The 22,764-nt window shown below is 53.0% G+C and overlaps 1 protein-coding gene across 17 annotated transcripts in view; it reads left to right on the top strand.

Moving 5' to 3' along the window:
• The window catches only part of L3MBTL1 (L3MBTL histone methyl-lysine binding protein 1), a 48,165-nt gene that overhangs the window by 2,210 nt on the left and 23,191 nt on the right, over positions 1 to 22,764 (top strand). For 4 of the 17 annotated variants that reach the window (XM_081556976.1, XM_081556972.1, XM_081556975.1 and 1 more), the window contains exons 2-21: positions 4,641 to 4,786; positions 4,959 to 5,185; positions 5,488 to 5,629; positions 5,927 to 6,077; positions 6,238 to 6,367; positions 6,967 to 7,051; positions 10,444 to 10,532; positions 11,020 to 11,124; positions 11,968 to 12,103; positions 12,442 to 12,533; positions 13,919 to 14,070; positions 14,688 to 14,764; positions 15,616 to 15,701; positions 15,886 to 15,996; positions 16,698 to 16,812; positions 17,593 to 17,692; positions 17,866 to 18,063; positions 18,154 to 18,203; positions 21,828 to 21,985; positions 22,414 to 22,476. In XM_081556976.1, coding sequence (XP_081413102.1) covers positions 4,651 to 4,786; positions 4,959 to 5,185; positions 5,488 to 5,629; positions 5,927 to 6,077; positions 6,238 to 6,367; positions 6,967 to 7,051; positions 10,444 to 10,532; positions 11,020 to 11,124; positions 11,968 to 12,103; positions 12,442 to 12,533; positions 13,919 to 14,070; positions 14,688 to 14,764; positions 15,616 to 15,701; positions 15,886 to 15,996; positions 16,698 to 16,812; positions 17,593 to 17,692; positions 17,866 to 18,063; positions 18,154 to 18,203; positions 21,828 to 21,985; positions 22,414 to 22,476 — 2,403 coding nt within the window. In that variant the 5' untranslated portion in view covers positions 4,641 to 4,650. Of the gene's footprint in view, positions 1 to 4,640; positions 4,787 to 4,958; positions 5,271 to 5,365; positions 5,630 to 5,725; positions 5,762 to 5,926; positions 6,078 to 6,237; positions 6,368 to 6,966; positions 7,052 to 10,443; positions 10,533 to 11,019; positions 11,125 to 11,967; positions 12,104 to 12,441; positions 12,534 to 13,918; positions 14,071 to 14,687; positions 14,765 to 15,615; positions 15,702 to 15,885; positions 15,997 to 16,697; positions 16,813 to 17,592; positions 17,693 to 17,850; positions 18,204 to 21,827; positions 21,986 to 22,413; positions 22,477 to 22,764 lie in introns of those variants that run through there. The other 13 variants (XM_081556981.1, XM_081556979.1, XM_081556978.1 and 10 more) reach the window with 7 other exon arrangements.

Here is a 22,764-nt window from a genome sequence, read left to right on the forward strand (position 1 = left end):
GCGGTGGAGTAGCTGGATTCCTGGTATCTGGCTCAGGCCTGGGAGCCATGTCAGATTGGTGGTGCTGCTTTGCGGACCTAGTGGGACAAAGCTTATGAAAATGCTGTGTGAGCTGCAAATTTGGGGGTTGGTAGTGGTAGAGGCAATGGCAACCCACTCCAGTACTCTTGCCTGGAAAATCCCATGGATGGAGGAGCCCGGTAGGCTGCAGTCCATGGGGTCTTGAAGAGTCAGACACGACTGAGCAACTTCACTTTCACTTTTCACTTTCATGCATTGGAGAAGGAAATGGCAACCCACTCCAGTGTTCCTGCCTGGATAATCCCAGGGACGGCGGAGCCTGGTAGGCTGCCGTCTATGGGGTCACACAGAGTCAGACACGACTGAAGCAACTTAGCAGCAGTAGCCGTGGTAGAGGAGAAGTGCATTCAAATCACAGAGAAAGTAGTTCCCAGGTCTCAGAAAAAGCTAACGGTCTAGCTGGGTAAAAAACACAGTTGGTGCTGCTAGCCAGGAACCCACAGCCACATGCAGTGGGTCTCAAACATCACAGGTGCCCTGGAGCCTCTCCCCTCCTGCGTTGTCAAGGACTTGTCTTCTAGAATTATTCTTTTTCCCCTGCTTTGTCAGTTTCTCCCTCTATAGGCTTATTTCCATCAGTTACAAACAGGCTGTATAGCATCTTCTATCTAAAAAAGCAAAATGGGGGATTTCCCTGGTAGTCCAGTGGGTAAGACTCCGAGCTCCCAATGCAGGTGACCTGGGTTTGATTCCTGGTCAGGGAACTAGATCCCACATGCTGCAACTAAGACTGAAGATCCCGCATGCCGCAACTTAGACCTGGCAGAGTCAAATAAATGAATTAATTAAAATTTTAAAAAATAGTCTTAAAAAAGCAAAATGGAGACTTCCCTGGGGTCCCAATGCAGTGGACCTGGGTTCTATCTCTGGTCAGGGAACTAGACCCCACATGCTGCAACTAAATAAATAAATATTAAAAAGCAAAACAGGGCTTCCCTGGTGGCTCAGTGGTAAAGAATCTGCCTGCCATTGCAGAAGACAAGGGTTTGATCCCTGGTCTGGAAAGATCCCACATGCCGCAGGGCAACTAAACCTGTGCACCACAACTACTGAGCCTGTGCTCTGGAGCCCCAAAGCCACAACTGCTGAAGCTCCCAGAACTAGAGTCTGTGCTCTGCAGGAAGAGAAGGGAACTGGTAGTGCAGACCCCCAACACTGCAATGAGAAGCCCGAACACCACACCTAGAGTAGCTCCCACTCGCCATAACTAGAGAAAAGTCCGCAGCAACAAAGACCAAGCCCAGCAATAAATAAGTAAATAAAATTTTAAAATAAATAAATAAAAAGCAAAACCAACATCCCTTCCTTGAGAACTCATCACTCTCCAAATATTATCCCCCACATCAATGTTCTTTGTATCACAACTCCTTGAAAGAGTTGTTAAGTCTCCACTTCCTTTTCTCCCATCCCCCGATGGTCCAGTTCTTACTGTCAGTTTCCCCACTAGCATGCAGACTCTATAACAGAGGCCTTTGTGTCTTCTGTTCACTACAAATTGCATAGAAAAGTGCCTGATACATACTAGATGCTCAATAAATACTGAACTAATTGATGATTTCTCTCTGGAACCCACTCTGATCAGGTTTTTATGTCCACAGCTCCTCTGAAATGGTGCTTGTCAGGATTTCTCATGATCTCCTTATTGGACTTCCCTGGTGGCTCAGAGGTTAAAGCGTCTGCCTCCAATGCGGGAGACCTGGGTTCAATCCCTGGGTCGGGAATATCCCCTGGAGAAGGAAATGGCAAACCACTCCAGTGTTCTTGCCTGGAGAATCCCATGGACGGAGGAGCCTGGCAGGCTACAGTCCACAGGGTCGCAAAGAGTCGGACACGACTGAGCGACTTTCCTTTCCTTATTGCTAAAATGGTCAGCTCTCAGCCCTCATCTGACTTGATCTGCTAGTGGTATTAACACCATTGAGCAGTCCCACTTTCTAGAAACTTTCCTCCAGAAGCTCAGATGCTTCTGGATATTCTTTCATCTCATTGCAGGCTCTTTCTCAGTCTCTGGCTAGATCTTCTTCCTCTTCCCAACCTATTTTGATGAGCTCCAAGGCTCCCACCTTTTTCTTTATACTCAGTTCTATGATTTTTCCCTGCCATCTGTACAGGATGGTTTTTTAATTTACATCTCCAGGCTCCACTTTATCCCTTACTTCTAGAATGTAGGCTTCATAAGAGGACTTTCTCTTGTTTGAGACTATTCCCAGGGCACAAAAGGAGAATGCTGACTCCCAGTTGGTCCACCAGTGTCTGCTGAAAAAAGGACAGAAACCTGAACAGAAGGGAAGTTCTCTCAACCACTCTCCCCTTAATAGACCTTGAGACAGAATGGAATTCTTTCAGGAGTAACCACATTCACTCCTAATGACTGCCAATGTTTTGAATAAAAAGATTATTTAAAAAGACTTAAAATGGTACAACTATGTCAGCTGTGCAAAGCAAAATAATTTGAATTTAGAGAATGCTATTTTATAATTTTTTTTAAAGGGGGAGTAGTAGGGAGAACAAACTGTGTGTGCGTGTGTGTGCGTGTGTGTGTGTGTGTGTGCATGCATGCATGCACATGCACTCAATGGTGTCCAACTCTTTGGGACCCCACAGACTGCAGCTCACCAGGCTCCTCTGTCCATGGGATTTCCCAGGCAAAACTACTGAAGTGGGTTGCCATTTCCTCCTCCAGGGGATCTTCCTGACCCAGGAATTGAACCCATGTCTTCTGCCTGTTTCTCCTGCATTGGCAAGCAGATACTTTACCACTTGAGCCACTTGAGAAGGGGGAACAAACCTTGGGTTTTTGTTTATTTGTTTGTTTGTTTGTTTTTGCCACGCTGAGCAGCTTGTGGATCTAGTTTCACGACCAGAGATTGAACCTGGGCCCATGGCAGTGAAAGCACCAAGTTCTAACCGCTGGACCGCCATGGAAGTCCTCAAACTTTGGTTTGAATGTTGCCTTAATTAATCAGGTTATATCTCTAAGCCTTTGCCTACTTGAATATTCACTCTATATATACTATATGGGGTGTCCTGTGTATTTTAGGGAGGAAAAGCTGGAAGATATATCAGTGTACAAGAACGGGAGGAGGGAGGAGTGGAGGGTGGTAAAGACAGCAACCATTACAAGCTGATTTTCCCATTTTCACTAGAGCTGCCAAGCTCCTCACAATTTCTGTTCAGAGGGAGTGAGTTGGTTTTTGTTGAAGGCCTGCTAGTATCAAGACTTTACATATTTTTTCCATTTAATCTTCATCAGAGCCCTTTGAGATAAATACCATTATCCCCTTCATTTTACACATGAGGAAACTGAGGCTCAAGGAAAGAAACTACTTACTCAGAATCACAGGCATTTGGCGGGGGGGGGGGGGCGGACGGGATCTGACATTCAAACTGACTTAAGTCTAACTTAAGCCTGCATCTTTGTTCTTACCTTTAACCTATATGCCAGAAGCCATTGTCAAGCCCTGCTGACACCTTAAAGCAACCAAATATCACTTACTCATACACTGCTTTTTTTTTTTTTGGCTATGCCTCACGGCTTGCAGAATCTTAGTTCCCCAACCAGGGATCAAACACGGGTCCCCAGCAGTGGAAGCACAGGGACTTCCCTATACTGCTTTTTATTAACAAGTTCAAATTAGTGAAATCCAACACAGCACCTGCTGCATGCTGGCACATTTAAGGAGTTAAGTAAATGATAGGTATTAAGCATATTTGTTATGTCACTAGGTCTTTTTTCCCATATATTTACATGTTCGACCCTTTATTAAATGTCTCTACTGCCTTTGCTTTATTAAAGCAAAATCTTGCACTGCCTGGATTCTCATACATTACCTCTTTGCTCTTCAGATGATGGGGTTTTTATGTTTTATGTTTTGTTTTTGTATGTGTGTGTTTGTTTGTTTGTTTGTTTGTTTGTTTGTTTTTGCATGTGGGATCTTAGTTACCCCAACCAAGGATCAAACCTGTGCCCCCTGCGGTGGAAACTTGGAGTCCTAACCACAGGGCCACCAGAGAAGTCCCCTCAACAGATGTTTGAGTGCCCATTCTTTGCTTGGGATTGGAGGGAGTGGTGGGCAGGAGGCATAAAAGAACACCATCAGGAAAGATCATCTCCCAGGAAAATGACCTGTATGAGTGAAGGAGAATCTGGTACTTGAGGGTTCTGAATCCCCAGAGGGAGAAGGGAGTGATTCTATTGGGGATGGAGGTGGAGGTTGAGAAAGAGGGGAGTTTGGACTTGGCCTGGGCTGTGCCATGAGATAGCTGACCAGATCAAACCTTGGCCCGAGACACACTCCCTGAGACTCCCTAGAGTGCGCACAGCAGTTTATAAAGCATCTTTACAGATGCCCATCTTACAGGGACGGGGGAGTGGTGCAGGGTCTGGCCAGAGCTCTCACCTGGATGACTTGGATAGAGCCAAGAACCAAACTTTATGCTGGGCTCCTAAAACACCTTACTCCCCTCATGGCTGAGGCTCTTCTCTGAGGGTGGGCAGCTCCTCTTCATGGAGGCCCCCTACCTCCCTGATCCCCTTGGGGACTGTGTTCCATTTGTAGGCCTACCAGGATGGAGGGGCATGCTGAAATGGAGATGCTGAGGACACTGAAGGGACCCTCCACAGGGGAGGTCAGCGTGCACCTGGTGGCCAGAGATAGCCCAGGCTCCGGCTCTCACCTGCCCACTGCTGCCTTTATCATTCCAGGTGGGCCAAGCCAGGGGTCTGGGGGAACAGGAGCATCCACATCCATGCCCAAGCAGATGTGGGTCCTGGGGAGGAGACGATACTTTTCACCTGCCTCCACACTTGCATGGCAGGGTTGGGGCAGGGTCGTCAGGCTCACCTGTGTCGTGTCTGTCCGTGTATCTGTTTGCAGCCAGCTCGACCGCCCTGGGTCTGCCCAGCAGTGCCCTGGATGTGTCCTGCTTTCCGCGGGAGCCGATCCACGTGGGCACCCCGGAGCGAGCGGCCGGCAGCGTACCTGTAACAGCCACGGTGCTGCCGCAGTTGAGCACGGGTCCCGCGACCAGCCCCAGCGCCAGCACAGTGCGGCTCCTGGAGTGGACCGAGGCCGCGGCCCCGCCTTCGGGGGGTGGCCTGCGGGTCAGTAGCTGTGGAGATTGGTGGGGTCCAGCGCGCCGCTGAGGGGCGGGGCCTGAAGGCCCGGAGGCGGGGCTAGAGGCGGAAGGTGGGGAAGCTGGCTGAGAGGGAGGATTCTGGGGGCGGGGCTTGAAGTGCTGCGTTCCCAAGACGAGACAGTTGGGGGGTTCTAGGGCCTGTCTTACGGTGAATGAGCCTTGGAGGCGTGGCTTGCAGTGAGGCGGCGGGAGAGGGGACCATGCTGACTGGGGGTAGGTCAAGGGCCAGTACAAGAGTCGTGCCCCTCTGACTCTTCCGCGCTACAGTTCCGGATAAGCGAGTACGCGCCGCCGAACATGGTGGGAGCAGAGCAACCCTCGAGCCCAGAGCTGCGGCGAGAAGGCGTGGCCGAGTACGAAGATGGCGAGGCCCCGGCGGGGGGTGGCGGCGCGGACCCCCAACAGCCGGGTAGGAGCCCCAGGCCCGGAGCTGGGCCCCCGCGGGGGCTGGGAGAGCCCCGAACTCGCAGGGGAGCCGAAGCCAGAGGCGTGGCCCGAGGGGGCGTGGCCCGGGTTCCGGCGGGTGTGCCCGGGCCCGCGGGTTGGTCTTGGGGCGGAGAAGGCTCTGGCGAGGGAGGCAGGGCTGTCCAGTGGGGGAAGTGGGGAATGGGACCGAGGTAGAGGCCCAGGGTGGGCTCCGAGGTGGGCGGAGCCTGAGTGTGGACGTGTTGGGTGGGCGGCCTGAGGTGCCTTTGGTCTCCCCCAGCGGACCTCCCCCAGGGCCCTCCAGAAGGTCCTCCTCAGGACCCACCAGAGGATGATGGCACCTGCCCGTGCCAGGCTTGTGGGCCTCAGCAAGGCGCTGGTTCAGATCCTAGTTCCTCCAGTAATGGCTGCCCTCAGCGCTTCCAGGAGCGGTAAGCCGGAGAGAATTAAGCCCCACTTCTCTGCCTTCTCGGGCCCAAAAGCCCCTCTGGGGCTTCTCCAGCCCCAAGGCCTCGCTCCTGTTCGGAGCTTTGAGGGGAGGCGGATGGTGCAGAGTGGGTGGTTCCTTCCCTCAGGCTGCCCGTCCCTCAGGTCAGTCATAGTGGAGAACTCCTCAGGCCAGAACAACTGCACCAGCGCTTCTGAGCTCCTCAAACCCGTGAAGAAGAGGAAGCACAGGGAATATCAGAGCCCATCCGAGGAGTCGGAGCCAGAGGCCATGGTAGGAAGCGGACAGCTGGGAGGGCAGGGGGAGGCTGGAGCCTATACCTCAATTCTCACCAGCCCCTCCATTAACCCAGATGGTGGGGCTGGGCCACAGAAGACACGTAACTCACTCATCATATTTTGGGGTCCTGTCTGGAGTCAGATCCTGCACTTGGTTGCAGGGAAATAAATAAACCACTTTCCTGTTTTTCTAGAGCCCCCACCTCAGTCTAGTTTCAGGGCTGTCACTTTGACATGAACCAGCACCCAAGTAGGTGTGCAGGCAGATGGGAAGATTCCTCTCTGGGGTCCCATCTCTGGGCTAGAGGCCACAGAGCACAGGGCAGGTATTCGTGTCCTCAGTTTCCCCACCTGGGAATGAGAATTGTAATCAGGTAATTACCCCCCTGTGTAAAACTAGGGGGTATGAGACTCTGTCCATGTGGTAAAGTGTTGTCTGCCGGAGCTGTGTTCCTGCTGGTAGCCTAGAAGAATATCTACCCGTTGGGAGCAGAACATCGTGTGACCAGAGAGCTAGGCCAGGGTCAGGAATAGAGATAGGGGCTTCACACCAACTCACAAAGACAGGAATCTGGGATCTGTTGTCTTCTACAGGAGAAGCAAGAAGAAGGAAAGGATCCAGAGGGACAACCTACCATTAACACCCCAGAAAGTGAGGAATGGAACAGCAGCCAGCCTGGTATGTGTATATATATTCATGAGCCGTGTGTAGACACCTTTGGAGGTGTGAAGCTGGGAGTGCAGGTTACCATTGTGATGGTGTATTGTACGTATATAGATAACCGTAAGTTAGCATGTGTGTGTGTGTGACAGAGAGTGTGTGATTTTGGTTTGTGCCTTGGTATATGTATGTTCCTGAGACTTATATCATGTGTTTGTTTATCCTCTGTTATCCAGTTGTGAGTAGGCCTCATAATATCCAGACTTGAGCAGCCTTTAATGGCACCACATGGTATTGCTTCCCTGTCGTGGTATGGGCAAGTCCGTACTGGTCATTGGTCTGACCTTGCTATTTGGGCCTCCATTCTAATCCTTTGGTTCTAAGAAAAATGGAACAAAGATCATTAATAGCCAGCTGTGGCCCTCAGGCCTTCTGCATTACCATCTCCACTTTCCGTGACAGCAGCCAGTTGGAGCCAAGTCAGGTTTATCACACTTAGAATCACCCAGAGACTGTGTAGCAAAACTGAATCTCTTCTACTAGTCCTTATATCCCTGGTCCTTAGCCCAAAGGCTGGTGTGGAGTACACTCTCAATAAATGTTTGTTCAGTGGATGAATAAATGAGTTGTATGTTGGTGCTTCCTCTTGGACCATGGCTTAGTTGCATGAGTCACTGTCTTTCCTATTCCAGAGGCAGAGTGAGGTCAGTTTTAGAACATCTTTGTGCCTTGATGAACCCAATGCCAGTCAGAGGAGCCCAATCTGTGTCCAGGGCTTCAAACTCTATAGTACCTTTTCTATATTCTGCCTATCTTAGCCAAACCATATTATCATGGCTCTCTTTCTCACCCAAGGCTGTCACATCAGAAGCCAAAGTCTTAGCTCTCATTAGTTTTTGTCCTCTTTTAGTTAATTAATTAATTGGCTGCACCAGGTCTTCATTGTGGCACGAAGGATCTTTGCTCTTCACTGTGGCATGTGCACTCTTTAGTCGCAGCATGTGAATTCTTAGTTACGGCATTTGGGATCTAGCTCCCTCCCCAGGGATCGAACCTGGGCCCCTGCTTTGGGAACATGGAGTCTTAGCCACTGGGCCACCAGGAAAGTTCTGGTTTAATGTCCTCTTAAGTCTTAAATAGAGACAGAAGTTAATACATCTAACTACTGTTGGCTCCACTGCCCTGTCTTTCTTAAGAAAGTACATTCTTAAACGAGCATTTTTTCTGCTGGGTCCTGTTGACCAGGTTGAAGTTATCTTTTGATTTGTACATTTCACCATCTCAACTGTGAACATTAATGTGTGGCATTACTTTCTGGATATTTTCTCCTTTCTGCCTTTTTTCAAGGGAAGAAACCTTGTCAGTAGACAGAAGTTTGCTCTTATGGCTAAAATCTTTTTCCACTCATTTTGGGGATCTTTTGGCAGAAGAATCTGGGAGTAGGAGTGGGCCTGGCAGGGCTGCTTGTGTGTCCTGTGTGTGCAGAGACTCTGTGTCTAACGTATCCACTTTTTTCTACAGTTAGTGCTTTATACATGTTTTTGTAAGAAATAACTTTTTAATAGCTTTATTGAGTTATAATTCACAAAACATACAATCTACTCATTTGAGGTATACAATTCAGTGGGTTTTGGTCTATTCATGGAATTGTATAAACATCACCACAATCAATTTTAGAACATTTTCATCACTCCAAAAAGAAACCCTGTACCCATTAACTGACATTTCCCCCAAACCACAAACTCCCCTCCAGCCTTAGTCAAACACCAATCTACTTTCTGTATATATGTATTTGCCTATTTTAGATATTTCGTATAAATGAGATCATATAACATGTGGTTCTTTGTGACTGGCTTCTTGCAATTAGCACAGTGTTTTCATAGTTTATCCATGTTGTACCATGTATCAGTACTTCATTCATTTTTATTGCTGAATAATATTCCATTGTAGGAAATATCACACTTTATCAACTGATGGGTATGTGTGTTCTTTCCACTTTGGGTCTGTTATGAATAATGCTGATATGAGCGTCTGTGCACAAATTGTGTCTGGACATAAGTGTTCATTTCTCTTGGGTATATACATAGGAGTGGAATTGCTGGGTGCTATGGTAACCATATGTTTAGCCTCTTAAGGAACTGCTAGAATGTTTTCCAAAGTGGCCAAACCACTGTATAGTCCCACCAGTAGCGTATGAAAGTTCCAGTTTATCCACACTCTCACCAAGGCTTGTTATAATTTGTCTTTTTTATTTTTAAAAAGGATTTATTTAGCTGTCCTGACTTTTAATTGCAGCACATGGGATCTAGTTCCCTGTCCAGGGATCGAACCCAGGTGCCCTGCATTGGGAGCACAGAGTCTTAGCCACTGGACCACCAGAGAAGTCCCTCTGTCTTTTTTATTATAGCCATCCTAGTGGGTATGAAGTTATAGCTCATTGAGGTGGTTTTTTTTGGCTGTGCTGGGTCTGTTGGCTTTCTTTGGTTGCTGTGAGCAGGGGCTACTCTTCTTTGCAGTGCCTGGGCTTCTCATTGCGGTGGTTTCTTGTTTCAGAACACAGGCTCTGGGCACTAAGACTTTAGTAGTTGCAGCTTTCTAACTCTTGAGAGTGTAGGCTTCAATAGTTGTGGCCCATGAGCTTAGTTGCTCTGGGAAGTGTGGAATCTCCCCAGATCAGGAATCTAACCTGTGTCCCGTGCATTGGCAGCTGGATTCTTAACCACTGGGCCACCAGGGAAGCCCTCTGTGTGGTCTGTTCTGTTCTTCCTCCTTGCATGTTTTCCTCTCTCTTTTTTTTCTTTCTCTTTTTCCTCTTCTTTCCTAGTGAGTTTAGGTGGTTCTGTGATTCAGTCCTCTGGCTCAGGACTTGTCACACAGCTTTGGCCCTCTGTGGTTGAGACTTTGTAACCTCTGTTAGTGGGCCCATAATCCGGAGTGCCTTTGCTGACAATGGCCTAGGGGTGGAGGCCGGGCAGGGTGGGCAGAATTTGGTGCAGCCTCACCTGAGACTGAGTCTCGCCTGGGCCCCATGTGTCCAGCACCCTCATGGCTGAATGGGATCAGAGGGCAGCGTGTGATCACAGACAGAGGTTTGTTTTGAAGGTTAAGGTAGAGTTGGGTTGGGGGAACTGAGGAAGGTCGTATTTAAGAAGCAGCCTAGGATTTTCCTGGTGGCTCTGTTGGTAAAGAATCTGCCTGCAGTGCAGGAGACGTGGGTTCGATCCCCAGGTCGGGAAGATCCCCTGGAGGAGGAAATGGCAACCCACTCCAGTATTCTTGCCTGGAGAATTCCAGAGACAGAGGAGCCTGATGGGCTGCAGTCCATGAGATTGCAAGAGTCAGGATAGGACTTAGCGAGTAAACCACCAACCACCACCTGAGGGGTCAGCCTGTCTGTCTCCTCCCCACAGCCTCAGAGGAGAAGAAACCAGGCTGGTCGTGGGAATCCTACCTTGAGGAGCAGAAGGCCATTGCTGCCCCCATAAGCCTCTTCCAGGACGTGAGTTGGATATTTCTGTGTTAGAAAGAGCTTGTCTCCCAGTCCAGGGACTCACCTCCAAACTCAGGCCTTCTGCTGATTTCTGTGTCTGACATCCCTCAAAGGACTGGCAGGATGGAAGGGGGACAGACTGATTAGGGACCCAGAATAGAAAAGGGCTCACTATAAGGGACTTCCTGGGTGGGAAGAAATAGGAGGTGGGATCCAGGCTTACCCATCACTGGGCCTGCAGACTTTTGAATTCTGTTGCCTTTTACTTAATTCTACACACTGACGTGGGTAAGATGGAGCCCTGAAGTCCACTTTTCAAGGGACCTGGAGGCTAGTCTATCCTGCTTTGGATCCCTGCACTAAAGTTCCCCAAATAAGTTACCTCTTTGGTAGTGCTGAGCAGGTGGGCCCCTAAGATAGTTCCTTCTCCCCCAGCCCACGAGGCTAGGATAATGCCAGAGGGGAGCTGGATCCTCTCCCATCTGTGCATTAACAGTACCAGACAGTCACTCAAAACAAGAATGGCTTCAGACCAGGCATGAAGTTGGAAGGCATCGACCCTCAGCACCCGAGCATGTACTTCATCCTCACTGTGGCCGAGGTAAGGTGAGGCTGGCGCCCCCATCCTGATGACTCCCCTCGGGATAGACTGAAGGAGTCAGCCAAGGGCACGGAGGGCCTAGATTCAGACAGCACCCAACCTAATAGGGTGTTGAGGCAGAATATGCAGAAAACTGAAATACAAAAAAAAGGCAGGAGAAGGGTTGAGATGGTGAGGTTACTGAAGAGCAGCACTCCCAGGGGCAGGGATGGTGGCATGAGTCCAACAAGGTCCTTATCCTCTTAAGAGCTCACAGTTGTGTGGGCATCATCCAGATAAACAGTGATACCCCTCAGGGGTGATGACAGTTGTGTGCAGGAGGGCACTGAAGGGGCAGGAATGGCTTCAGAGGGAAAGAGCCTCCATTGCTCAGTCTCGAGAGGTGAGTAGGATGTCCCAGGCACATGAGGCAAAGTGAGAAAAAGGCACTGGGCCATGGAACAACACGTTCAAGGGCACCACGTTCAAGGACCTGCCATTAGCAGGCTGAGGTCTGAGCAGTGAGAGAAAGTAGCGGAAGGAAGGGTCCTTGGGGGCCCTGTGCTTTGGTCAGTGCCTTTGGGATCTGTCCAGGGCTCAAAGGGGCCAGATGGTGTCTTAGAATCTCCTGTCTTGTGCCCAGAGCTCAGGGCTCATTAGCACATGAGCTGTGCTCCTTGTAGGATGGGAAGGTATATGGCAAAGTTCAGGATGCAGGGAAATCTGGGAGTCAGGAGGGGTGAAAGGGGGAACCTTCTAGCAACAGACCCCTGAGACTACCAGGCTGGACGAGGAGTGGTGAGGGAAGGGAAACAGGGTGTCTGCTGGCATCGGAGTCCCTGTGCTTCCCCCTTACGGGGTCAGGTGTGTGGCTACCGCCTACGTCTGCACTTTGATGGATATTCCGAGTGCCATGACTTCTGGATCAATGCCAATTCCCCTGACATTCATCCGGCTGGCTGGTTCGAGAAGACGGGGCACAAGCTGCAGCCCCCCAAAGGTAAGGCCTGGCTGGGTTGGTCCCAGTGAGGCAGTGAGCCCCCAGACCCTCCCTCACCGCTTCCCTGTGGTTACCCCTTCTCTGTTTCCACTTCACAACCAGCCTTTCTGAGTCTCATCCTGCTATGACTTGGCCTCAGGGCTTCTGCTCTGCCCTTGCCCTTTGAGAGAAGTCCACCCAGGCTGCGTCCTGCTTTGGCAGGGGGGTCCCTGGGCAGGTTCCTGAGGGTTGTGGGGTCCTCACGCCTGCCTGATTCTGCTGCTTCCATGTGGGGTACCCTCGCCACAGCCCAGCCTCTGTCTGCACGGCGCTCTATTCATCCCCCCCGAGGGGCCTAGGTTACAAGGAGGAAGAGTTCAGCTGGAGCCAGTACCTGCGCAGCACAAGAGCCCAGGCTGCCCCCAAGCACCTGTTTGTGAGCCAGAGCCACGTGAGTGCCCCCAGGACAGTCACTGCAGCCGGCCAGGGTATCTGAGTCAGCAGACAAGTGCTCATCTACGGGTGCTCTCAGCTCAGTTCTGGTCCTCACTGAACGGGAGGGGCTCCCCCCTCTTCCCTACCACTGAAATCCTCTCCTCCACACATCCCCTCTGAGCCTGGGCACAGAGGTGTCTTCCTTCTTTCTTGCTTGGGTTTCCCTGCAGTTGTTGTCAGGTCCAAACCTTTATTCTGGGAGCGGCTTTTTCCATCCTTTTGACCAACATTGAGGCTCTCCCATGTGGTCCCAATGCTCACCTCTTGTCCTTCTCTCTGTTCGATGCAACTGGCAACTTTATCCCACAGTTAAAGCATCTCCTAATCCCAAGCCAGAGGCCTGAGAGATCTAGGGAACGCCCAGTAAACATGTTATTGTCTCTAAGTCGTGTCTGACTCTTTGCGACTGCATAGACTGTAGCCCACCAGGCTTCTCTGTTCATGGGATTTCCCATGCAAGAATACTGGGGTGGGCTGCCATTTCTTTCTCCAGAGGACCATCCTGACCCAGGGATCGAACCCGAGTCTTCTGTGTCTCCTGCATTGGCAGGTGGATTCTTTTACCACTGAGCCACCAGGAAAGCCCAGTAAACATGTTGCCATCTGGAAAGTCCCTGGTCCCCATGGGCCAGGGACTGCCCCATATTGTTCAGGCATGGACAGGTACCACCCACCCTGGTCTTGTCCCAGAGACCATACTTACAGGTGACTGGTGGGCTTCTACCAGCTCTTGTGACAGGGGATGCAGATTTTAAGTTGAACTGTTCAAGTACCGGCCCCACCATTGACTAGCTTTGTGGTCCTGGGCAAGTCACTTAACTTATAAAAATGGAGATGATGATACCCATCTCCCTAGGGTTGTTGTGAAGACTAAGGGAGGTGATGGCTTTTGGAGTTTATGTCCGACACATGGCAGGTGCCTCCCTGCTGCCTCTCCCCACTCCCTGCCTCAACATGTCAGCTCGTCTTTCCCCGCCACCCTGTGGTGGACCCAGCTCCCTCAGCTCAAGCTGGGCCAGGCTTGTCTGGGGAGGGGAGGCTTGTGCTCAGCCTGGCAGGCTCTTTGGGTGAGTGAGTGGCCTCCTGTCAGTGAGGCTTCCACAGTGAGGCTTCCTCTGAGCATCCCTCAGAGGCCAGAAGTGCCTGAGGGCTCAGGGCTGGGGGTTATGATTCTGCCCTGGAGAGATCCTCTTCCTCAGCCTCTTTCTCCCACCCTCCCCCCGTGCCCACCCAGCAGAAACACAACCCGAGGGAACCTATTCCTCTTCCTTTGCCAGTGGGTCCTGGGCCAGCACAAGCCAGCCTGGGCCTGGCCGTGGCAGCCCCTCTTCTTGCCCCCAGAGTCCCCCACCCCTGGGCTTCCAGGTGGGCATGAAGCTGGAGGCTGTGGACCGCATGAACCCGTCCCTCATCTGCGTGGCCAGTGTGACCGACGTGGTGAACAGTCGCTTCCTGGTGCACTTTGACAACTGGGATGACACTTATGACTACTGGTAGTGGGAGGGCCCAGACTTGGCCCTGGGGCGGGGGGGAGGGGAAAGGGAGGGATGGTGGGCATGGGATGCGCCAGGTAGCCCTGGCTCAGCCCTGATATTCATATTGCTCAGGGGACAATTGATTGCCCTGTGGATCTGATCTACAGGGTCCCAGCCTTTTTGGCACCAGGGACCAGTTTCGTGGAAAACGATGTTTTCAAGGACCGGTGGTGAGGGGTTGGTTTTGGGATGATTCAAGCACATTACATTTATTGTGCACTTTATTTCTGTTATTATTACATCAGCTCCACCTCAGATCACCAGGCGTTAGATCCCGGAGGTTGGGGACCCCGATCTGCATCAGTTAGTAATTATGATGACAATTAAATGTTTCACCTCAAAGTACGAAGGTTAAGATAAGCAGACCCCTGTGACCCGTGATTTTCTCTGAGACATTAAGGCGGTGTTAGAGTTTTTAGTTACTGTTGGAATTTTCTGACTCCCTCACCAGTCACCAGTCTGACTCTCCCTCAGAAGTAATATGAGGGTGGGCCCTGTCGCCACAATGTCACAGGACAGCGGGCTCCGGGCCTCGAAGTCTCACCTTGAGACAGTGAAGAATTCTTGGGTTTCAGGTGTGATTCCAGCAGCCCCTACATCCACCCAGTGGGCTGGTGCCAGAAGCAAGGAAAGCCCCTCACCCCTCCACAAGGTGACCCTGCAGCCTGAGCCACCCCCCTCTCCCCGATCCCTTACCAGTAGCTCATTAGCTGGGTCTCTAAGGGGAGGCCAAGGGCACACGTGTAGCCTGGAGCCTTAGCTTCTTTGCCTGGGAGCTGAGAACCCTTTGATCTTAGGAGAGTCCTGTTATACCCTGACTCTGTTGAGGCTGAAGGGAAATTCCTGGTCCAGGGGTTAGGACTCTGCCCTTTCACTGCCAAGGACATGGGTTCAATCCCTGGTCAGGGAACTAAGATCTCACAGCCAAAAAAAAAACCAAAACAAAAGTTAGATGAGCTCTCTCAGTAAGGGAACAGGAATCCAGAGTGAAGAAAGCATATCCTTCCCTGTCAGGATATTACACTGGCACTAGTGATAACCTGCCTGCCAATGCAGGAGACATCAGAGATGCAAGTTTGATCCCTGGGTCAGGAAGATCCCTTGGAGGAAGGCATAGCAACCCAGTCCAGTATTCTTGCCTGGAGAATTCCATGGGCAAAGAAGCCTGATGGGCTTCGGTCCATAGGATCGCAAAGAGCTGGACATGACTGAAGCGACTTAGCATTCAGAACATACATTAGGGGTTCAGATGGGACTGGGGCTGGAGCGAGGCAACAGAGCCAAGGAGGGGACTGAAAGCCAGGGTTCCCAGATAACCAACTAAACTGCTTGCTTCTGTCTGGCACCCCTCCCCTTCAGGAGCCCCCTGCAAGGAGCAGGCTGTGACACAGAGGGATTTCCATCCATGGGCCTCTGTCCTTTCCACACCCCTGGTCCCGCTTGGAGGGGGGAGCTCCTCGGTTCACCTGGGTGCCTAGACATTGCTCTCATCCTCTCCTCCAGACTACCCAGACCCTGACAGCTTCTGTTGGGAGAAATATCTGGAAGAAACCGGGGCCTCTGCTGTGCCCTCCTGGGCCTTCAAGGTGGTGAGTTGGCTTTCTCTGCCCCCAGAGCTGAGTTCAGGAAAGCACGGAGCCCTCGGTCAGGCAGGATGGGGCCCCAGCCTCCCACTTTGGCCACGTTTCCCCAAGCACAGCACCTGGGCATCCTTCTTGGGGCCTCAGCTCTGCTGAGCAGGGCCTTGGCCTGAAGACCACTCTCCCCCTGTAGCGACCCCCACACAGCTTCCTGGTCAACATGAAGCTGGAGGCCGTGGACCGCAGGAACCCAGCCCTAATTCGTGTGGCCAGCGTGGAGGATGTGGAGGATCATCGGATAAAGGTGGCTCTGGGCCCCTTGGGCTGGGAGAGTGGACAGGCCGATGGGGCAGGACTTCCGTAGACGGGGCTGAGGTCAAGGACATGGCATGAGCCAGACTGCAGGGAAGCTGCATGTTGCAGGGAAGGGAGCTCTAAAGTTGAGGCCGAAGATCTTGGGTCTCAGTCAGGTCTCATCTGTGACTTAACCTTTGTGAGTCAGGACAAGTCCCGTCCCTTCTCTGAATCTATCAGATGGGCCCACGAATCCTTGTCCTACCCAAGGACTGATGGGAGGTGCCAGTAACTTCGGGGCTTCCCTGGTGGCTCAGCAGTAAAGAATTCACCTGCAGTGCAGGAGCCACAGGAGACACGGGTTCGATCCCTGGGTCGGGAAGATCCCCTGGAGGAGGGCATGGCAACCCAGTCCAGTATTCTTGCCTGGAGAATCCCCATAGACAGAGAAGCCTGGTTGGTAGGCTACAGTTCATGGGGTCCCAAAGAGTTGGACACAACTGAAGCAACCAGTAACTTCATAGGCGGAACCCTTGGGAAGTGTGGTGGTCGAGATGGATTATTGTGAGGTTGGCCTCTTGGTCCTTCCAATTCAGGATCTTGCTTCTGACAGGCCCCAGGGATGGGGAGAGCCTCCTTGAGCTTGGAGGACCTCCCAGCCAAGCTGGGCTCCATGAGGAACACCTGACCTCCTGGGCCTTTCCTCCCCAGCTCCACTTTGATGGCTGGAGTCACGCCTATGACTTCTGGATTGATGCTGACCACCCTGACATCCACCCAGCAGGCTGGTGCTCCAAGACGGGACATCCCCTGCAGCCTCCTCTCCGTGTGTACCCTAGGGGTGCTCTGACCCTTTCCTCCTGATGTCTGACCCTGCCCCTGAGCTCTGGCACTCCTCTCTACAGTATGCCCACAGTTTAAACTCTGGGCTCCCTCATCCTCCCCACCCTGGGGAGGGTCTCTGCCACACTGGGCAGTGCTTCTGGCCTCCCCAGTTGCTGGGTGGGGGACCTGGAGGTGTGAAGGGCCAAGCTCACTTGGAAGCAAATGCTTCAGAGATAGTTGTGCGCTGGGCAGTCCTCTCAGCATCCAGCAGAGCCAACCAGAGCATGCCCAGTGCTTGCTAAGGCAATGCGGCTCCCTACATCAGATCTTGCTCCCCGCTGCTGGCAGGGGTTGGAGGTCACCCACATCTGTTTCACATGGGGCGTGGATCCTTCTCACCTGTTGTCCAAGCAAAGGCAGAGACTAAAAATTAGTCCCCAAAGTCTTGGGATTGAAACTGAGAAACAAGAATAATATGAATCTGCCTGATGTAGCTTCTGGGTGCAGCTGTGCCCACACCAGCCCCGAGCTGATCGAGGGCGCTCCTCTTCCCAGAGGCAGAGAGGCCTGCAGGTGTCCACAGTGTATATGAGAGCCAAGCCCCTGTTCCCCCGAGGGGCTGATGTCCATTAGCAGGAAGTAGCGTCCCAGCCTGGCTCAGGGCCCCTGTACTTGGGAACCGGTTCCTAGCACTAACCTTCCCTAGCTTCCGTGTCCCTTCCCCCAGGCCCACCTCCACCCCCAGGACCCCGTACTGACCCTTCTCTGCCTGCCCCTCCAGAACCCAGAGAGCCCAGCGCTGCCTCCGCCTCGGGTTGTCCCCCTCTCGGCTGTCGGAGCCTGCCACACACCAGGGCCTCCAAGTACAGCTTTCACCACCGGTGAGTGAAGGGCTCCTGCTAAGAGACCCTCAGGCACTGCTCAGAGGGCGTCTGTCTTATACCCACCATGGGGGGCCAACCAGGGTCCACCCGACCGCTCTCCCAGCGGGGCTGGGGTTGGGAAGAGCCAAGTGGGACCAAGCAGCTTCATCTCAAACCTTCTTCTTCTCTAGAAAGTGCCCCACTCCTGGTTGTGATGGCTCTGGCCACGTCACTGGCAAGTTCACAGCTCACCACTGCCTCTCGGGTTGCCCCCTGGCCGAGAGGAACCAGAGCCGGCTGAAGGCAGAGCTGTCCGACACGGAGGCCTCGGCCCGTAAGAGGAACCTCTCGGGCTTCTCCCTAAGGAAGAAGCCTCGCCATCACGGCCGGTGCGGAGGGCAAGGGTGCGGGGCCTCAAGTCCTCCAAGGCCAGAGCAGGCCCTGAGTCCCTGCCACGGGCCCGGCTCCTCTCTCTCCAGGATCGGGCGCCCTCCAAAGTACCGGAAGATCCCACAGGAAGATTTTCCGAGTGAGTCCTGGTCATTTGTTCCCTGTGTCCTCCACCGTGTTCACCGTGACAGCTTAGTGTTTGGTGGGAGGAGTCACCAGGGGTGCACAGAGTGGGAGAGGCTGGGAGGCAGGTGTCGCCACACTTGGAGATACAGAGCAGTGCGAGACCCAGCCTGGGGCCCTGAACGACCTCACACGCCGCCCCGTTTTACCTCAGGCCTTGCTGTGAGTCTGCCAGCAAGATGCAGAGCCTCTCTGGGCTCCTGGTCACCCACTGTGAGGTGGGATGATGCTCCCAGCTCTGCTTTCTCAGTCTTGGCTTCCTGGGAGGGAAGTCACGGCCGTTACTTTCAAGCTGTGTGACCTTGAGCAAGTCACATCTCTGAGCTTCAGTTTTCTCATTTGAAAACATGAATAATACCTGCCTTTCAGGTGTCAATTACCTGAAATAACAGTGGCTACTATGCTCTCAAGCACCTGCTCTAGGCTCAGCACCATTTCAGGTGCTTTATCTTCACCATCTCGCTGACTCTCACGAGTGGTCTGTAACATAGATGTGGTACACCTGGTCAGCTTCCATCGTAAGGCCGAGTTCTGACTACCAGAGGGCGCTTGCCTGCTGTGCTCATTCCAGAATTATCCTGAGAACTTGGGAAGCCTTTCCATGGATGAGGCTGTATTCCAGATTGGATTGGGAAGGACTCACCTGAGTCCTGAGACACTTCAGGGACAGGGCGGGGGACAGCGCCCAGGCCTTTGACCTCTGGGCAGGGCTCCCCTGTTCCATCAGCTGGCTGGCTCTCTCATAGCGGACACTGGTCTCTCTGGGTTTTGGTCTGGAGACTTCTCACGCATCCGTGGGTAGGCCTCCTCAGTGTGGGTCTGCTGGAAAACAGCTCCCTGGGGAAAACTGCCTGCCTGGAGAGCTCAGGACTTGGCTGTGCTCATGGGACCCTCCAGGACCCGTGAGTATCAGCTCTTAGAAAGAACGAGGAAACCACCGTGATTTCCTTACACAACCGCTTTGTCTTCTTTTTATTTCTTTTTAAAATTTATTTGGCTGCACCAGGTCTTAGTGGCAACATGTGAACTCTTAGTTGTGGCATGTGGGATCTAGTTCCCTGACCAGGGCTCGAACTCGGGCCCCCTGCATTGAGAGCTCATAGTTTTAACCACTGGATCACCAGGGAAGTCCCCTCAACCAGTTCATTTTCAAGTTGGGAAACTGAGGCCCATGTTAAGTGAGGTGCCCAGCATTAAAAAAACAAGTTAGTAAGGAACTGATTCCAAGTCCAATTTGTGTCTTCTGTTATACCGCATTCCCCCCTTCCCCACCCTCACCTTTCCACAGTGCCTATTCAGCACATAGTTGCTAACTTCCGATAATAATGCCCTGGACTGAACATTTGTAACCCCCCAAACGCATATGTTGAAACTTAATCCTCAATGTCAGGGTATTTGGAGTGGGGCCTTTGGGAGGTGATTAGGTCATGAGGATGGACCCCTCATGAATGGGATTAGTGCCCTCCTAAGAGACCCCTTGCCACTTCTGCCATGTGAGGATGCAGTGAGGAGATAGCAGCCTGGGGGTCAGGAAGTGGGCCTTCACTATATACCCAGCCTGCTGGTGCCTTGATCTGAGACTTCCAGCTTCTAGTACTACAAGAAACACATTTCTGTTGTTTTTAAGCAAAAAAAAAAAAAAAGGAGAGGAGCTATAATAGATGTTTAGCAGTTAGATAAGATACCACTCTGGTGGCTCAAATGGTAAAGAATATGCCTGCAATGCAGGAGACCCAGGTTCAATCCCTGGAGAAAGGAATGGCAACCCACTCCAGTATTCTTGCCTGGAAACTCCCATGGACTAGAGGTCTGGCGGGCTACAGTCCACGGGATCTCAGAAAGTCAGATAAGACTGAGCAACTAACACACACACACACACAAAATAGATGTTTTGCAGTTAGATAAGATACTACGGGCTGCCTACAAATGCTTCTGTCCTGTGCTCTGGGGAAGAAAGATAAGGAGCTCAGCCCCCAGACTCCTCGCCAGGATACATGGAGCACCAGATAGTGGACTTCAAAGAGGGACACTGCGGGGACAGGAGGCCAAGTGCTGGTGGCAGCAGCTGTCATGGGAGATCCAGGCTGTACCCTAAATAGGTCCTGCAAGAGCTGACTGGGCTGTGCAGAGGTTACAAGCTCCAGGGTTGTACTGAAGGCTGGGGCTCTTCAGGGTGTGGATGGGACTTGGGTTTGGGCCAATGAGCAGATAGACAGCAGGCGGGCAGTTAGAGAAGAACGATCGGTGAGGCTGGAACCAGGATCCCAGAGGCTCTAAGGATGAATGTGAGGTCCAAGGAGTCAGGGCAAAAGGCTGAAGTGAAGGGGAGGGATGGAAGGACACGGTGATGAGCAAGGTGGGCCTTGGAGAAGAGGACAGCAGGGGGCCACGTGCTTGAGAGTCTAGAATTAGCACCAAGTGAATAGGATAGAGCCAGCTCTCTTGGGCTCTGGGCAGAGGCAGGGCAAGCCCCCTGGGGCAGTGGCCACATGGCCCAAGGCCAGCCAAGGCAGGTAAGGTAGGCAGAGGCCAGGTTTGCCAGAATCCCCAGAAGTAGATGAAGTCCAAGCACACAGCTGCCAAGCCCGGCCAAGGAGGAAGCTGGGTAGAGCAGAGTCACTCACCAGATGGTAGAGCCGCTTGAAGGCTGGAGGTTGGGAGCCAGGGGTTCCAGGAGCAGATGAAGCAGAGAGACAGGCAGTGTGGGTGGGCGAGTGGGTCAGGGATCACCCTGGAGGTGCCAGAGTAGGCGGGGGGCTGGCATGCAGGGAATGAACCAGACCCGGCTGGGGACGTAATGGGAGGAGAGGCTCTTTAAGGCGGTGGCATCAGCTGGGGGGTTCGCTTCAGACAGGGCAGGCTGGTTCTCCCCCACCACGACCACCCCTCCACAGCATGTGGGGAATCTTAGTTCCCTGACCAGGGATCAAACCTGTGCCTCCTCTCGTGGAAGTGTGGCATCTCAGCCACTGGACTGCCAGGGAAGTCTCCTGGGAAGGCTGACTCTGCTTCTCAAACAGAATCCCCCTGAGGCTGCAACAGTCAGGGCCCAAAAGGACTTAGCAAATGGAGGGCAAACAGAATAGGCTTTTGATGTCCAGGTTGAGGGTATGGCAACCCACTCCAGTATACTTTCCAGGAGAATCCCATGGACAGAGGAGCCTGGCGGGTTCCGGTCCATAGGGTCGCAAAGAGCCGGACACGACTGAAGCAACCGAGCACACAGCACACTGAGGTGGCTTGGATATCGGGGGCTGTGTGAATGCAGAGTCTCCAGAGAGTGGTGTTTCCAGGATGCTGCCGCAGCTCCAGGAGAAAAGAGCATCCTTGTGGGGCCCAAGTGCTGCAGCCTGGGGAAGGGTGGGGTCTTGTTACATGGTCTGTAACGTGAGGGATGAATGCTGGGTGAGGAGTTGGGGGATCTGCCTCACCCACTTGGCTCTGCAGGGCTGTCTGAAAGGGGCCACGATCCAGCACCCTCTGCCAGCCAGTCTCCCAGGTGGCCTGGGGATAAGCAGGCTTTGGAGGGAAACAGGTTGGTCCTCGGCCCTGGCCGCCAGCCTCTGCCTCTGCCTTGCAGCACTGGCCACCGACATCACACACCAGTCCCTCTTCATGTCAGCCCTGTCAGCCCACCCCGACCGGTCGCTGTCCGTGTGCTGGGAGCAGCACTGCAAGCTCCTGCCCGGCGTGGCGGGCATCTCAGCCTCGACAGTCGCCAAGTGGACCATCGATGAGGTGAGGGGCGGGGACCCCTCCCTCTTCCTCTGCCCCTCCTTTGCCCTCACCGCGCCCTGGCAGGAGGGCTCAGGAAAGGGCCCCGTCAGGCAGAGCCCCATACTTCTCCTGATTCATCATCCCTCCATCTACAGCCTCTCCCAGCTGCGCAGGAGGGGCTGCCTGAGCACCGTTTGATAGGCCCGTCCTGGTGGGTGGGGAGAGGGGAGTGCCCCTAATCCAGCAGGAGAGACGGGCTCAGCCTGGGGCCTTGGGAGCAAGGGGCCTCACCTTGGGCCCCCAGCGGCACAGATAGTCAGGATCCTCTGGGGCTGCTAAGAAAAATTACACTGTCAGAGCCCAGGAAGTACCAACGCCATGCAGGGCCACCTCCTCCTTCCTCTCCCGAGCCCTGTCCCCTTGGCAACACGTTGTCTTTGGTTTCCAAGGTCTTCGGCTTCGTTCAGACCCTGACAGGTTGTGAGGACCAAGCACGGCTCTTCAAGGATGAGGTGAGGTGCTCGGTGCAGGGTGGGGACAGAGCAGGGTCACGGTCGTTGAGATGGCAGGACGTGGGCACCCTCCCCAGCACTGCCCCCAGCTAGGGAGGACCTCTGTTGTCCCACCTGAGGTGGGGGTGGGGACCAGTCACAGTGACCCACGACTCTGGGAAAACTCCAGTACGGATGACCATGGCCTGGCTTGGGAACCCAGCCCTCTGTGTTCAGACTGTCGGCAGGAAGGGAAACCGACCTGGAAACACGATTCCATTCACTCCTTTGCTCTCTGTCCAAACTTAG

This window comes from Giraffa tippelskirchi, chromosome 13 (assembly GCF_054371585.1).
Source record: "Giraffa tippelskirchi isolate mGirTip1 chromosome 13, T2T-mGirTip1v1.2.pri, whole genome shotgun sequence".
Lineage (NCBI taxonomy): Eukaryota > Metazoa > Chordata > Mammalia > Artiodactyla > Giraffidae > Giraffa > Giraffa tippelskirchi.